At 36.0% G+C, this 15,542-nt stretch overlaps 1 protein-coding gene across 2 annotated transcripts; it reads right to left on the reverse strand.

Moving 5' to 3' along the window:
• Positions 1-9,187: 9,187 nt before the first annotated feature.
• LOC137824227 (Adenine nucleotide alpha hydrolases-like superfamily protein) lies at positions 9,188-12,666 on the reverse strand. Of its 2 annotated transcripts, none has more exons than XM_068629763.1 (5): positions 12,225-12,666; positions 12,035-12,144; positions 11,065-11,183; positions 10,562-10,692; positions 9,188-9,697 (listed from the first exon to the last, which is right to left on the reverse strand). In XM_068629763.1, the coding sequence occupies exons 1-4, from the start codon at positions 12,436-12,438 to the stop codon at positions 10,596-10,598; spliced, it is 540 nt and encodes a 179-aa protein (XP_068485864.1). In that variant the 5' UTR covers positions 12,439-12,666; the 3' UTR covers positions 9,188-9,697; positions 10,562-10,595. The 2 variants fall into 2 exon arrangements, with proteins under 2 accessions (XP_068485864.1, XP_068485865.1); XM_068629764.2 differs by having other exon boundaries at positions 9,188-9,766; positions 12,225-12,551.
• Positions 12,667-15,542: the final 2,876 nt, after the last annotated feature.

Consider the following 15,542-nt stretch of genomic DNA (forward strand, 5'->3'; position numbering starts at 1 on the left):
TATATTGTGTTTGATATACCCCTTTTCCATCAACATCTGCATCCATATAACAGCTTGGAGGCATAGGTGTGCTAGCTTCCTTGCAACTCTCCATCTCAAATTTCTTGAGGATTTCTTTGCAATACTTTGATTGACATAGGAAAATTCCATCCATTGATTGTTTAACCTGCAACCCAAGAAAGAAGGAAAGCTCTCCCATCATGGACATTTCAAACTCACCTTGCATTGCAGCAACAAATTCCTCACACAAACTATCTTTGGTAGCACCAAAAATGATGTCAGCAACATAGATTTGGACCAAAATAATTTCAGAATTTGCTTTCTTGATGAAAAGATTTTTGTCAATCATTCCTCTTTCATAGCCATGAGATAAAAGGAAGTTGCTAAGTCTCTCATACCACTGCCTTGGAGTTTGCTTCAGCCCATAAAAAGCCCAACTTAAAAACATGATTGGGATGTTGATGATCCTCAAAACCCGGTGGTTGCTCAAGATACACTTCTTCATTGATAAAACCATTGAGAAAAGCACTATTCACATCCATTTGAAAGAGTTTGAATCCACTTATACAAGCAAAGGCCAGCAGCAGCCTCACCGCTTCCAATCTTGCAACAGGAGCAAAGGTTTCACCATAGTCAATGCCTTATTCTTGATTGTAGCCTTTGGCAACTAGCCTTGCCTTGTTTCTAGTAATCACTTCAACCTCATCTAGCTTGTTTCTGAATACTCATTTAGATCCAATGATGTTCATCTCATCTGTCTTGGGGATAAGAAACCACATATCATTCCTAGCAAACTAATTCAGCTCTTCATGTGTTGCATCCACCCATTTTTCATCTTTAATAGCTTCTTCAATAGATTTTGGTTCAACTTGAGAGACAAAAGCAGTGTGCCTGCAGAAGTTTGAGATAAAGCTACGTTTAGAAACACCCTCCTTTATCTGCCCAATGATGTTCTCCACTGACAGATCCCTTGGTATTCTCCATTCTTTAGGCAACTCATTATGCTACATAATTTCAACCGGTTGTTTCGATGAATCAATCGGTTGTTTTTCTGGACAACAATCCAGTTTCTGCATAATGATGTTCTGTTCATCCTTTTCAGTGCTGATCTGTGAGGGATTTAAGACTTTGTGATCAACTTCAAATACCACATGAACAGTTTCTTCTACAATCATGAGCCTCTTGTTGTAGACTCTATAAGCATGATTGTTTGATGGATATCCAATGAAAATGCCATTGTCCGTTTTTCATCAAACTTTCCCAGATTTTCATTCCCATTATTCAGAACAAAACAACTACATCCAAACACTCTTAGGTGACTAATGTTTTGCTTCTTTCCATTGAAGAGTTCATAGGGTGTTTCTTCAAGATTGGCCTTATTAGCACTTTATTCATCACATAACAAGAGGTGCTAACAGCATCAACCCAAAAGTACTTGGGTAGGGAGGATTCACTTAGCATGGTTCTTGCTAATTCCTCTAGAGATCTGTTCTTTCTTTCCACTACACCATTCTGTTTAAGGGTTCTTGGTGCAGAAAAATTGTGTGAAATCCCTGTCTTCTCACAAAATTTGCTGAATTTCTCATTTTGGAATTCCCCTCCATGATCACTTCTTATTGAGCCAATACTACTGTTCCTTGTGTTTTGCAAGGCTCTTGCAAGCTTCTTGAAAGCCGAGAAAGCATCACTCTTTGATTCCAAGAAGAGTGTCCATGTATACCTAGAAAAATCATCCACAATAACAAGAGCATAATAGTTGCCACCAAGACTCATGGTTCTTGAAGGGCCAAACAAATCCATGTGAAGCAGCTCAAGGGGTCTTGAAGATGAAAAAAAAAATTAAGTTTGAAGGAACTATTAACTTGTTTCCCCTTTTGACATGCTTCACATATGTGGTCCTTCTCAAACTTAAGCTTGGGAAAACCAATCACAAGATCTTTTGAGATTAATTTGTTTAAATGATTCATGTGAATGTGAGCTATTCTTCTATGCCATAACCTAGATTCATCATGCTTAGAAAGAAGACAACCAATAGAACAAGGAGAAGAAATATCTAAGAGATAGACATTGTTGATTCTCTTACCAATCAACATTACCTCTTTTGAGTTGGGAAGGCAGATTTCACAAGAGTTTGTCTTGAAGATGACTTGATAGCCTTTGTCACACAGTTGGCTAATGCTAAGCAAGTTGTGTTTTAGTCCCTCCACATACAAGACATCATGAATTAGCAAGATACTCTTGTCTCCTATAGAGCCTCTTCCAAGAATTCTTCCTTTGTTGTTGTGTCTATATGTTACATGGCCTTCTTGTTTGAAGATGATGTTTACAAACTTAGATTTATCCTTTGTCATGTGTTTTGAGCAGCCACTGTCCAGATACCACTGTTGCATGCTTTCCATCAATTTTCCCTACAAAATTCAAGTTCAAGTGCAAAGATTTGGTCCCCTTACAAATGTGGGTCCTCTTTAATTACTTTCATCATTGGAAACTTCGGAATTTTTGGGAATCCATCTCATAAAGCCTTTAGGAACAAAATATTTCCTAATTTTACAAAATCTAACTGAGTGGCCTCTCTTCATGCAGTAAAAACATGTAACAACCGGTTGTTTCGATTTAACAATCGATTGTTTTTCTGGCACTTTTGAAAAAGAGTTTGAAAACTTGTTCTGTTGATTAAAACCCAATCTAACTTTTCCAAAAACACAATTTTGAGATGCTAAGACACTCTCAAAGTTGGATTTTCCTTTTGAAAGCTTATCCACAATTTTCACAAGGCAGTGAACCTTCTTTTCGAGAGATTCACAATTTTCACAAACAAGAGAATCACACTTGCAAGAAGAGTTTTTGTAGAGCATTTCAAGGTTTTCAAAATCTTTTTTTGAATTTTCCAATTCTTCTTCCAGTGCTTTGACTCTGTTTTCAAGCCAGTTGTTCATACCTTTCAAACGATTGTTCAAGAGAGCCAATCTGTTAGCTTCTTCATGAGTTTCTTTAAAAGCTTGAAGCAATTGACTATAGTTTTCAGCATTTAAGGAGGGACTAGAACTTACACTGCTTTCACTGCTTGAATGATCCTCATTTTTAGCCATTAGACAGAGATTAGCTTTTTCAACTTCACTTGAAGATATGCTTGATGAGTCATCATTACAAACTTTTCTTGATTTTCCTTTCTTCTTTTGTTTGTCTAGCCTTTTGGATGAGTTTCTTTTGTTGATCCTTTTCTTCAAGAATTTTCTGAGTTTCTTAAACAACATGCTAAGCATTTTCTCTTCATTTTCATTTGTCCCTTCATGAATGACTTCTAAAGTGTCCCACATTTCTTTAGCTGATTCACAATGCGAAATCTTGAAAATTCATTGGAGTTTACAACAGATGTTATGATATTCTTGGCAATGCAATCAAATTTGGCCTTTTCACTTTCTTCATTAGTCCATTGGGACCAAGGTTTTCTAGTAAAAGATCCAGCCTTTTCAATTCTAGGAATGAAAGGACCATTTTCAATTGCATCCCAAATTCCTTGATCAATAGATTCAACAAAGATTTTCATTATAGCTTTCCAATACTTGTAATTCAAACCACAAAACAAAGGTGGTTTGTTAATTGAAGCACCCTCCTCAAAAGGTAGTTTTTCAGCCATAAAAAAAGGTTTTAGGATCAAACTTGAATATTTTTCAAGTACCAAGCTCTTGATGCCAATTGTTAGAATATATAGTCTTAAACGCGAGGGGGGGGGATTGTTTAAGAGAGATTTTTGAAATCTTTTTAAAGTTTAACAAAATTCTTTGTATGAATCCGGAACAGAAATCAGGTTAGCCAAGAACAAAAGCAATAAAACAGCAAAGCAACAAAAAAACAATTGATTATTTCTGCGAAACAATCAGTTGTTTATACCAGTAAAACTTAAAACAAAATTTAAATGAGTTTGGGGGTAAGAGAGAGATACACCAACAGTTTATATTGGTTCACTCTTAAGCCAAGAGCTACATCCAGTCCTCTGAAAACCATTAGGTAATCCACTAAGTAATCAAACCAGATTACAACACACAAACCACCAAAGTAGTGACCTTGAACCCTTCAAGAAACACACTCCCTTTGGCAAAACACACACCAAGAGTATTGATCTTGACCACCTCAAGAGCACATAACACTCATTGGCAACACAACACCAGAAATACAGTAGATTGAGAAGGGATTACACTTGTTTACAAAACAATCTGAAATCAATACAATTGCAATCCTATTCCACTCTCTTAGAAAACCCAAAGCTTGATGTGAATGTTCAATTCTTGAAATCAACTTTTTCACAACTGAAAAACTCAAATCTGTTTCTCTCTTGTTTGTTTGAAAACATAAACAAACCATTTATACTTTCCAAAGATTGGTCAAAGCAATTAATGATGGAGCGTATTTAGTTGAAAATCATTTAAAGCACATTCAACCACCAAAACAGAATTTTGTTAGGATTTTCAAAGAAACAATCGGTTGAAACCACGAAACAACTAATTGTTTGGTTTGGCAGTTAAGTCAACCAAACTTAAACTGTTTTCAACCTTTTCAAAACTCCTAAGAGTAAAACAACCGATTGATTCGACAGAACAACAGATTGTTTTTCACTTAGTTGTAAAAACACTTTATTTCAAAAAGGATTTAAAACACATTAGCTGTTTTAAATGATAAATGTGTCGTCGGATCAATGTCGTGGTCGTCGGATCAATGCAGTCCTCACACTCCAGGACGAGTCGCGGAGCTGCCTCACACCGCCAATGTCGTGGTCGACATCGTTTAGACTGCCGAAAAGTCTTCGGTGAATTCGACATTTACACAAAACCCTCAATACAATCTCACTCTCTATTCTCTTGTGTGATGTTGTGATTGCTCTAGTTTGAATTGATTCAATATGCTTATACGGTATTGCAAACACCAAAGAGGAAATTTGTAATCATTTTATAAAGAATTTGAAATAAACTATTTGGGCATCCTTGGACTAGGTTTATCTTTGCAGTAAAAGTGTCATTTCTTAATCTTTTGTTCTTCCATAAACTCTTGGTTTCGTTAAATTCTAAAGAAAACACATACTTTTCATGCTCTTGAGGACAATGTCATCTTCTAGTATGATCTTTGACTATTACAAAATGAGGAATTAGACAAATATTGACCTGCCTTTGTCAATATAGAATGATTATCTCAATTTCTAATGATTTCTTGTACAAATTTTGTCAATAATAAATTCAAGATACAATATACGTATAATTGCATTATATAATAATAGGTCAATTGATATTTCTATGAGACGACCACTCGTCGAACCAAATCATCGGGCCAAACTGGTCATTTGATATTTCTACGAGACGACCACTCGTCAAATCCTACGATCGAACCGAGTTTGGTCGTACGCCATTTCTACAGAAACGCCACTCGCTGAACCCAATGATCGGGCCGAGTTGGTTATTCGAAATTTCTATGAGACGACCACTTGCCGAACCCTATGATTGGACTGAGTTTGGTCGTATGACGTTTCTACGGAAACACCACTTGTTGAACCCTACGATCGGACCAAGTTTTGTCGTACTCCATTCCTACGGAAACACCACTCGCCGGACCCAATGATTAAGTCGAGCTGGTTATTCGACATTTGCACGAGATGATGACCACTCGTCGAACCCTATGATCGGACCGAGTTTGGTCGTACGACGTTTCTACGAAAACACCACTCATCGATCCCAATGATCAGGTCGAGCTGGTCATTCGACATTTTTACGAGAAGACCACTCGCCGAACCAAATGATCGGGTCGAACTGGTCATTCGACATTTCTACGAGACGACCACTCGTCGAACCCAATTGGACCGAGTTTGATCGTACTACATTTCTGCGAAAGCGCAACTCGCTTTAATGCAAGTAGCCTTATTCAATACACATAAGCCTCTTCGCCCAACTCGGCTCGACTAGAGGCTAGAGGGTTGTGTGTTATCCGATTAGGTCATTTGATTGACCGACCTATTAACAAATAAAAATAATTATTCAACTCAGAACAAAGACCAAGTATGTCATGCTAAGGTGTCTGGATAAGTCGGTATAATCCAAAAAAATGAGCATTTTTGGGAAAGAGTATGGTGATCTAAGTTGTGGAATAGAGGAGAATGAAATAAGGAATGAAAGAGAGAACGTGGGAAGACATGATCCTGATAGTAAGGATCTCTCATAGCAAGCAAGGAAGGGAGAAATAAAAAGGGGAGAGGAAACAGATGAAGATGGGGATCGGAAATTGGAAAAATTGGAGAGTAAGAGAGAGGAAATTTAAAGTTAAAATATTTCTAGAAAAAAAGATTTTGAAATTATTTTTTATCCATAAAAATTATTTTTATCAATTTTTAGGAACATTTTCGTTATTTTCAGTGAAAAATTGGGTGCGGAATTGATATGCTGCGGGGAGAATTTGCCTATAGTATCTCAATTCCAATACCAACATAGGACCTTTGACTTTTAAACCAATTTTAATAGAATTTGAATTGCAATCTCAATCATATAGACCCTTAAATAATCGATAACTAAAGTTACTTTTACATAATAACAAGAAATGGATTAATCAAAACACTCGGATGCAAGTGTTAGTCTGACTTGCATTATAAATAAGCTTCTATTTTTTTAATTAAGCTTGTGTCTACACCATGCATTATTTTAACTAATTTAAAAAAATTAGAAATAAAATATATGTTTTCAAATTTAAGTAATATTAATAATTTTAATTTTAATTTTAAATGAAACAACTTGGCATATAAATTATAATCTATGTATATATTTTAATAAAATAATATTATTTTTATTTTTTAAAATAATAATTATTTTATAAAACACATCTAATTCATGGGCCTACTCTTGACCCAACTTTAGTTCGTTTAGATGAAGACTTGAATAAGTTAAATAAAAAAAATACACTACTTAATTTAGGTAATAATTTTTTTAATCTAGCTTATCTTGCAGACTTTTCCCATCAACTCATTGACTAGATCCATTCACTACAAAAAAAATCAATATTATCTACTGATTTTTACCCACGAATCTGATTTCGTAGGTAAATTTAGCATTACCTACGGATATTACCTACGAACAACATTACCTACGGAAATTACCTACAGATTCTGAATCCGTAGGTAAATTCAGCATTACCTACCAACTATTACCCACGAATTCTGAATCCGTAGGTAAATTCAGCATTACCTACCAACTATTACCTACGGATCTTATTATCTATCAACTTTTACCTACGGATCTCTATTACCTACCAACTATTACTCACAAATCTCTATTACTTACGAACTATCACCCACTGATCTCTATTACCTACCAACTATTGACATAATAATTATATACATAATATTAAAAATATTAATATAATATGAAAAATTATAAAAACATAATTCATATTCATAAATAATAATAATCATAACTAATTTATACATATTATTAATATTAATATAATAATTTAAATAATATAAATAGTATTATATTAATAATATTAAAGATATTAGTAATATAACAAAATTAATAATATCAGTAATAATAACATTAATAATATAAATAGTATTAATAAAAATATATATAAAATTAACATTTTTTATAATATTAATAATATTAACACTATTTATAATATTAATAAATATTTAATAATATTAATAAATATTTATAATATTAATAATATTTAATAATATTAATAATATTTAATAATATTAATACTATTTAATAATATTAATAATATTTAATAATATTAATAATATTAAATAATATTAATAATATTTAATAATATTAATAATATTTAATAATATTAATAATATTTAATAATATTAATAATATTTAATAATATTTAGTAATATTAATAATATTTAATAATATTAATAATATTTAATAATATTAATAATATTTAATAATATTAATAATATTTAATAATATTAATAATATTTAATAATATTAATAATATTTAATAATATTAATAATATTAATAATATTTAATAATCTTAATAATATTTAATAATCTTAATAATATTTAATAATCTTAATAATATTTAATAATCTTAATAATATTTAATAATCTTAATAATATTTAATAATCTTAATAATATTTAATAATCTTAATAATATTTAATAATATTAATAATAATCATAATGTGACAACAAAACTTGACTTGTGTAATGGTTAAAGCTTCTATGGACATATCTCAAGGGACTTGGCTTCGAGTCCCACCTGTCATAGCATATATAATAATTATCAATAAAAATCATAAAAATTTTCCGTTACCTACGGACATAATATTCGTAAGTAAATTACCGACGCCAACATTACATACGGATTTTTGCCGTGGGTAATCCGTAGGTAATGTTGATTTACCTACGAATTTTGGCTGTAGATAAATTGGATTTTTCTTGTAGTGATTTTTATAGTAGACATACAATTAATTGAAAATTGAGATATTATCTATTATATTAAACGAATAAAAGTTTTAGCAACATTCAGAAATTACATTTTTTCTTTCTTTATTACTAACTTTTAGTTTTAATTAGTATTTTAGCTTGCTTGTAGCTGGATAGTTATTTTATATAACAATAATTAATTATATTCATAATAAAAAAATATTTGTAACATTTTAAATAATATTATTATTAATGTTCACAAGAACAATTATATATATATAACTTTTTTATGTTCATAATGTTACAAATATTGAGTTTTCGGAGAGGATACCTAAGACTACAAATTATCCTCTCTTCAACACAAACTAAGATTACATTAATGAATTGAGTATTGAGTCTAACAGAGATAGGAATCACTCTTATTGGAAATCCAAAACTAATAAAGCTTCAGCAACTTGTTTGAGACCAAAGAATGCCTTTTTTGTGAGTAGATTTCCTTCTCAAAATCATCATTGATGAAAGCATTACAACTAATCTAGCTTCAAGCTTTTGAACAAAACCATTTACATGTTTTCTTCACCCGAAATACTCATTTACATTCTGCGAGAGAGGAATTAAGGTCCAACCAAGTGCAGTTTATTACAAAGAGCATTAGAACAAACAAACTATAACTTGAATTTATTAAAATACTGCCAAAGTTTTAACTCACGAGAAAAAACAGATAGTTGAAATAGTCAACTCACATTTTGCAAGTCATTAAACTAGATGGATATCCCTTCCAATTAAAAATAAATCAACTAGTAGCATGGCACTACAAATTTCTGTCATATATCATATAAATGTTTATCCAAGCATGACAATATCGGTAATGCAAGAGTAAGACACACTGCAGGTTGCAGCCAACACAAGCTGCACTCTCAATATGAGATTCTGTACATGATGAATGGCCAGTTTGTTGTTTATCACAAGAACTGGCTCTGACAAAGGAGCAATATCAATGCAACCTTTATGTATAACATTGTATAAATTCAAAACGAATACAAACCTTCTGGAGTCATATATCTCTTTGAAACAATTGGAACAACAATAGAAGTTGAAACAGCAAAGTTGTAAAGCACTCTTAACTGCAAGAAATTCACACGAACAGCAGCATTGTCCACAGAAAGTGATAACACGTACTTGTATCAGGATCAAGACAGCATAGGTACAACAATAGGACATAAGCTTCAAAGCTGAGGTAAAACAGTGGTCTGGCAAAGCAAGCAAGTCCAAAAACAAAAAAAGTCTTCAACCTAATAATTTGGCAAGCAAAGATGCAGCATCAGCAACTTAAGTATGGCACAGGAAACCCACTTAAAAACCTACAAATTGGAATTGCTTCAGAACTCTACTACTTCGTAAATTGTAAGTGATGGCACGATTCTGTTGTAGCGAGAGTTTTAGAAAATATAAAATTCACCTATACCGAAAAATATTGGTCAAGTGCCCTATTTTAATATAAGATACACTAAGCTATGTTTCTATTTTATCTTTTACACACATTACTAAATGACGACTGTTAATTGCTAACAATAAGAGCGTCCTCATAAAAACAGAGGGTACCAGAGAAATAACCATGTGTATAATATATATCAAGTGCGAGGTGTGACTTATCATGAGTTATATATATGATATACAATTGTGTGCATGTGTCAAGAGTATGAACCGAGTTTATTATGATTGATGTGTGTTCTGTACGCAAGAGAAATAAACGATGAACAAGGATATTAAAACACAACAAAGAAGGGTAAGTCTTCTGATTACCAACCAGGGAAACTAGAAGAAAAATAATTTAGAAATAAAAAGTTATCTTTTCTGTCCTTTAGAAACCTTCCCATACTTGATAGAAACCGTAATTTAAATCACATCATTCCAAAGATAAATCTATTTCTGGCACATAGCTCGTATAAAAAGAATAAACTAAAGACAAAATATACTATATGGCAACATCACTAAGAAGTTTCTAATGATACCAGCATCCAAGCCATATTTTTACTCCATCTTTTAATCCTAGTTGGGATGCCCTTTCAAATCATGTCACATGAACAATAATAGTATAATACTATTATGTGAAATCCTAAACAGTCTGAGGGATGCAACATAAAATGCAGCCTTACTGATCAAAAGTTGTGATAGCATAGTAGAAGAGCATCAGTTTATCTTATTGACACTGTCGTTTTCCTTGATAATAATGACAGGACATGAAGCATGATGGGCACAGTAATTGCTCACACTCCCGAGGAACATCCTGAAAGCCAAATTCAAATTGTTTAATACAAGTGTCCAAAATGATACAGAGAACAAATTAGTTAACAAGTCGGTTATGGTTGCCCATCTCCTAGTATCATATATAGCCAACAAATATGGAAACATTTATTATGAAAGGCAGGTGTAATAACAGATAGTGCAAAATCAAGCCCTCTGTCATAACAGAATGGCTGAACTTCTAAAACTTGTTAACATTTTCAAAGGGAATAATAGTCCGGATTGTTTATCGAGTCATTTTTTGTGATATGTGCTGTCAAAATAAGGATTACAACGATAAAAATGTTTACGTGCCAATTGCAAATTTATGTATTACTTTCTGGACTATCAAGATTTATCACTAGTTATTTTGTACCTCTTAATGGGGCCAAATGCACGAGATCCCATCACAAGAACATCAGCATGCAAATCCTGCACAGCTTCACAAATCTTCTCCTTTGGATCTCCAACTACCACATGAGTTCTGACCTGACTCTGCCATAGAAAGAGAAATGTCAACTACACTACACGATAGCTGACAAAAACTTAAAATGGAACACTACCACAAATAAGATGTGTTTAGATTTGAGTTCAAAAGGAACAAAATAATAAATACTTTTTTTTTATACTTCTAAAAAATAAGAAATAAAATAATAGATTAAAAGCTTTTAATGTCCTAATATCATTTTATTTTTATAAATATAGCTCTTATTTAAAAAATACAAATAAAAGTGTCCTCTCTTATCCTTCAAAGCACTAATTCCCAAATAGCCCAAAGCTTCATGACCCATTTTCATACTAAACCAAAAGGGATTGAAACTCATCCATACCTGACATTGTGAACTTTTATTTTACTTCCCATCCTCGGGATAAGAATCGAAAGTTGTGTAAAGTCGAGTACAAAAGGAAATAACGCTTACCATGAGAGAGAGAAAAAATGGAAATTAGCTTGCAGAAAAGGTTAAAATAAAAGGAGAGTGACATAAAAAAAGTCATCAAACTTTAGAAAAAAGAAAAAGAAAAATATCATGAACCGATTCACAAATAAAAAACGTTGACCAGTAAGAAAGTTATGAAGTGAATTAATTTATCCTAAAATTAACAAGATCACAAAACGAATTCAGAAAATCTCTAAATTAAAATCCCAAAAATACAGCCCTACCCAATTCCTCGATTCAAACATTTCATTATCAAATATTATTCCCGCAATTTTTTTTTCAAAACGATCATCTTATTTCTCGTTATTTTTCTTATTGTACTTAATATGACAATCTTGCTGTAGTGAAACCCTATTTACTCAAATTAAATTGAAGAAGAAAAATAAAAGAAGAAAAAGGAAAACGAACGCTGAGGTTGAATTCGGAGCAAATTCCGAGGGCGTGATCGAGAACGGCGCGGGTGATGCGCTCCTGATGTGCTTCAATGGCTGCCGTGAAAGCGGGAACTTCGATATCACCTGGTGAGAGATGGCAGCGGGTGAATGATATATATACATATGAGGAGAAGGTTAGAATGAGAAAGAAAACTGTACGGAACTGGGGCCACCGAAGGGGATGGCACCGGGACTGAGGCCAGTGGCGATGGAGGGCGGAGATTGGACGTGGAAGACGATAAAAGAAGGAGCATCGGTGGAGTTGGGAGTAGGAGATCGGAGCTTGAGGTTGTTGAGCGCCCATCGCAGAGCCTTCATGCTCTCCTCGCTTCCATCAACCGACACCAACACGCGACTAAGGTTTCCACCACCCAACATCGCTGTTTTCTCGGTTGTTCCTGTCGTGTTAGCTTCTCCCTTCGCTCTTTCTTTGACTTCACTTCCTTGCTTCTATGGAATTCCAACGCAATTACAACATCGACAACTTTCTTTTTCCCACTATAACTAATTATTGAGTTACTATTTTTCTTTCTTTTTGTTTTTCTTTAACGCAATAATGTAATAAACTATTAAACTTCTTAAGTATTATATAACCCAACAAGAAATAATTTGTTAAAAGATTGTTTAAAATTTTATTAAGAAAAATGTAATTTATTTTGTAATAGAACGTTTTCAAAGCTTGCGTTCCGCCTGATATTTTTCAAATATTATATTTTGACAAAATACTCTGTTTTAGTTTTTATTAAAATATAAAAATTAAAATAATAATTGCTAAGAGAGAAATTCCGCAAGCGGTCGGTATGCTGAACTCCTTTAGAAACAAGTTGAATGAGAAGAGGGGGGCTGCTGATGCTAAGGCTCCGGTCGAGGAGGCTGTTCGGGCGGGTCCTTCTAAAAGTTCCAAGAAACGCGGTCGGGAGGGGAGTAACATCGCCCGTACTGTGAGGGCAGCGGAGCAATTGCTGACACCTCCTCCTAGCCAAACAGTGAGGGTTGCGTCGCCGCCCACTGATGATTTCAACCGCCTGATCCCAACTGCGTGGCAATGCCCGTGACTACTTCAGGTGGCTCATCCCTGGCGTTGCTGGGGGGCGATCGGTCCTTCTCTCGGGTTGTTAGCTTTAACCTGCCTCCCGGCCTCAAGGGGTGATCGGGTCGGTCCCCGAGGATGACCTTCTCGATAGCGGCGTCGAGATGATCTGCCGGGGGTTGGTGTTGGCGCGCCGAGGTGCCAACGTTCGGAGGGGTCGTGTGGAGGATGTGTCGCGCCTCGAGCATGACCTTCAGGAGGCGGGCCAAAATCTGAAGCAGGCCATGGAGGACAACACAACTTATGAGAAAAAGTTGTGTGCGCAAGCTGCCAAGTTGGAGCTGCGCAAGAATAGGTTGGCCGATGCCGACAAAGCCGCGGAGGTTGTACTACTCCGGAAGGCGTTGGAGGCGGCCGATCGCCGGGCTGCGCTGCTCAAAAAGGAAGTTGTCGCCGAGCGCAAGGGGAAAGAGGCGGCCGATGCCGAAGTTCTGAAGACCATGGAAGATACCATGGTCTTGATCAACCAGAGCTTCGATCTGGCCGTCCGCCAAGCCGAGGTTCTATACGGCGGCCCTCCACCTTCTGGTTGATTTGACCAAGAGATGGAGGTTGTTGACAGCCGCTTGGTCCTTGCAGGTGACGGCCAGGTTGTTGAAGACACCGATCCTTCCACCGTCATTCTGAACGTTGGGGATTAGGGCGGTCGGTTTAGGGTAGTGTTTTTTGTTGTTCCCTCGGGGTCGGGGTGTGGTCCCCACTTTTTGGATCAATATAATGAAAAGATTTTCCTTTGATAATTGTAAGTGTGTTTTCCTTTGGGTTTGGACGAATGAACTTTAACGAACTGATGTCGGCGAAATAACTAAAACGGGTTAAATACCGGTCGGCGGGCATGCACCTTTTAACTAACGAGTTTTAATCGAAGTAAAATTATGTAAGTAACTGGAACGAACCAACGCCGGTCGGCTTAATTGAGTGAGTTTTAATCGAAGTAAAATTAGCCAAGTAACTGGGATGAACTGATGCCAGTCGGCTTAATTGAGCGAGTTTTAATCAAAGTAAAATCAGCCAAGTAACTAGGATAAACTGATGTCGGTCGGCTTAATTGAACGAGTTTTACTCGAAGTAAATTTGCGTAAGTTGTTTGGGGCATTGGGGGATGTGCCGAGTGAGGCTTTACCCTGGCCAACATGTGTGGGCCTCGGGAGGGTATGCCGATTAAGGCTACATCCTGGTCAAGCCGTATGTGGGCTTCGAGAGGGTATGCCGGTTAGGCCTTGTTAAAACCTCTCCGACCGATGGTGTAGTCGGGTGAGGAAAGAGTGCGTGTATTTTATTCATGTTTAGCTAAAATAAAATTTTAGGTGCATGGCATTCCACGTCCTTGGTACAATCTTTCCTGATAGTTGCTCTAGATGATAGGCTCCTCCTTCTCCTCCTTCTCAGATTCGGAATGGCCCTTCCCAATTTGATGAGAACTTGTCGTCCGACTTCCTAGTGTTGTTGCGCATTCTCCAGACGAGATCGCCTTGGTGGAAGCTTCTGGGCCGGACCTTCGAGTTGTACCTTCGTGATGCTCGGAGCTTGCATGCTGCTTCTCGTATCTTGCTTTTGTTGCGAAGCTCATTTAAGAGGTCTAGGCCGACCGCTAGGCTTTCCTTGTTGAGGGATAGGTCGAAGAGTTGGCGTCTAATGGATGGTTCGCCGACCTCTACCGGTATCATAGCCTCGGTGCCGTATGTGAGGCCGTAGGGGGTTTCTTGCATGGTGGACTGTAGAGTACAGCGATATGCCCATAGGATCTTGGGCAGCTCCTCCGTCCATCTTCCTTTTGCGGTGTCGAGTCTCTTTTTTAGTTCGTTCAGCAGGACTTTGTTGGTTGCTTCTGCTTGTCCGTTTGTTTGTGGATGTTCGACGGAATTTGTGAGGGATTTGATGCCGAGGTCGTTGTAGAAGGTCATGAGGCCCTGGTCGATGAACTGTCGGCCGTTGTCGGACACTATCGAGTGTGGTATACCGAACCGGCACACTATGTTTTTCCACACAAAGTTTTGAACGTTGCAAGCGGTTATAGTGGATAGGGCCTCGGTCTCTATCCATTTTGTGAAATAATCTACAGCGACCAGTAGGTGCTTTGTCTGGCCCTTTCCAGGTGAGAATGGTCCGATGATGTCCATTCCCCACATGGCAAACGGTCAGGGTGACGTCATGCTGTGCAGTTCCTCTAGCTTCTGGTGGTGAAGGGGGTCGAACTCTTGGCATTTTTTGGCACTTTTTAACGTACTCCGCGCAATCCCCATGTACGGTCGGCCAGTAGTAACCTGCTCATATGACTTTGGCCGTCATAGTTCGGACCCCGAAATGGCTTCCGCACGCTCCATCATGAATTTCTTGCAACATGTAGTGGGATTGCTCCTTTGTAAGGAATTTTAGGAGTGGTGTTGAGTAC

Source organism: Phaseolus vulgaris, chromosome 8 (genome assembly GCF_051622355.1).
Source record: "Phaseolus vulgaris cultivar YP4 chromosome 8, ASM5162235v1, whole genome shotgun sequence".
Taxonomy (NCBI): Eukaryota; Viridiplantae; Streptophyta; class Magnoliopsida; order Fabales; family Fabaceae; genus Phaseolus; species Phaseolus vulgaris.

Bases quoted from the DNA above. Each gene is read 5' to 3' on its own strand.
- LOC137824227 (XM_068629763.1), bottom strand. From the start codon at position 12,438: ATGTTGGGTGGTGGAAACCTTAGTCGCGTGTTGGTGTCGGTTGATGGA. The intron at 11,184-12,034 runs GTTCGTTTTCCT...TTTCTATGGCAG, and splicing joins GCTCCGAATTCAACCTCAGC to AGTCAGGTCAGAACTCATGT. The intron at 10,693-11,064 runs GTACAAAATAAC...TTTGGCTTTCAG, and splicing joins GCATTTGGCCCCATTAAGAG to GATGTTCCTCGGGAGTGTGA.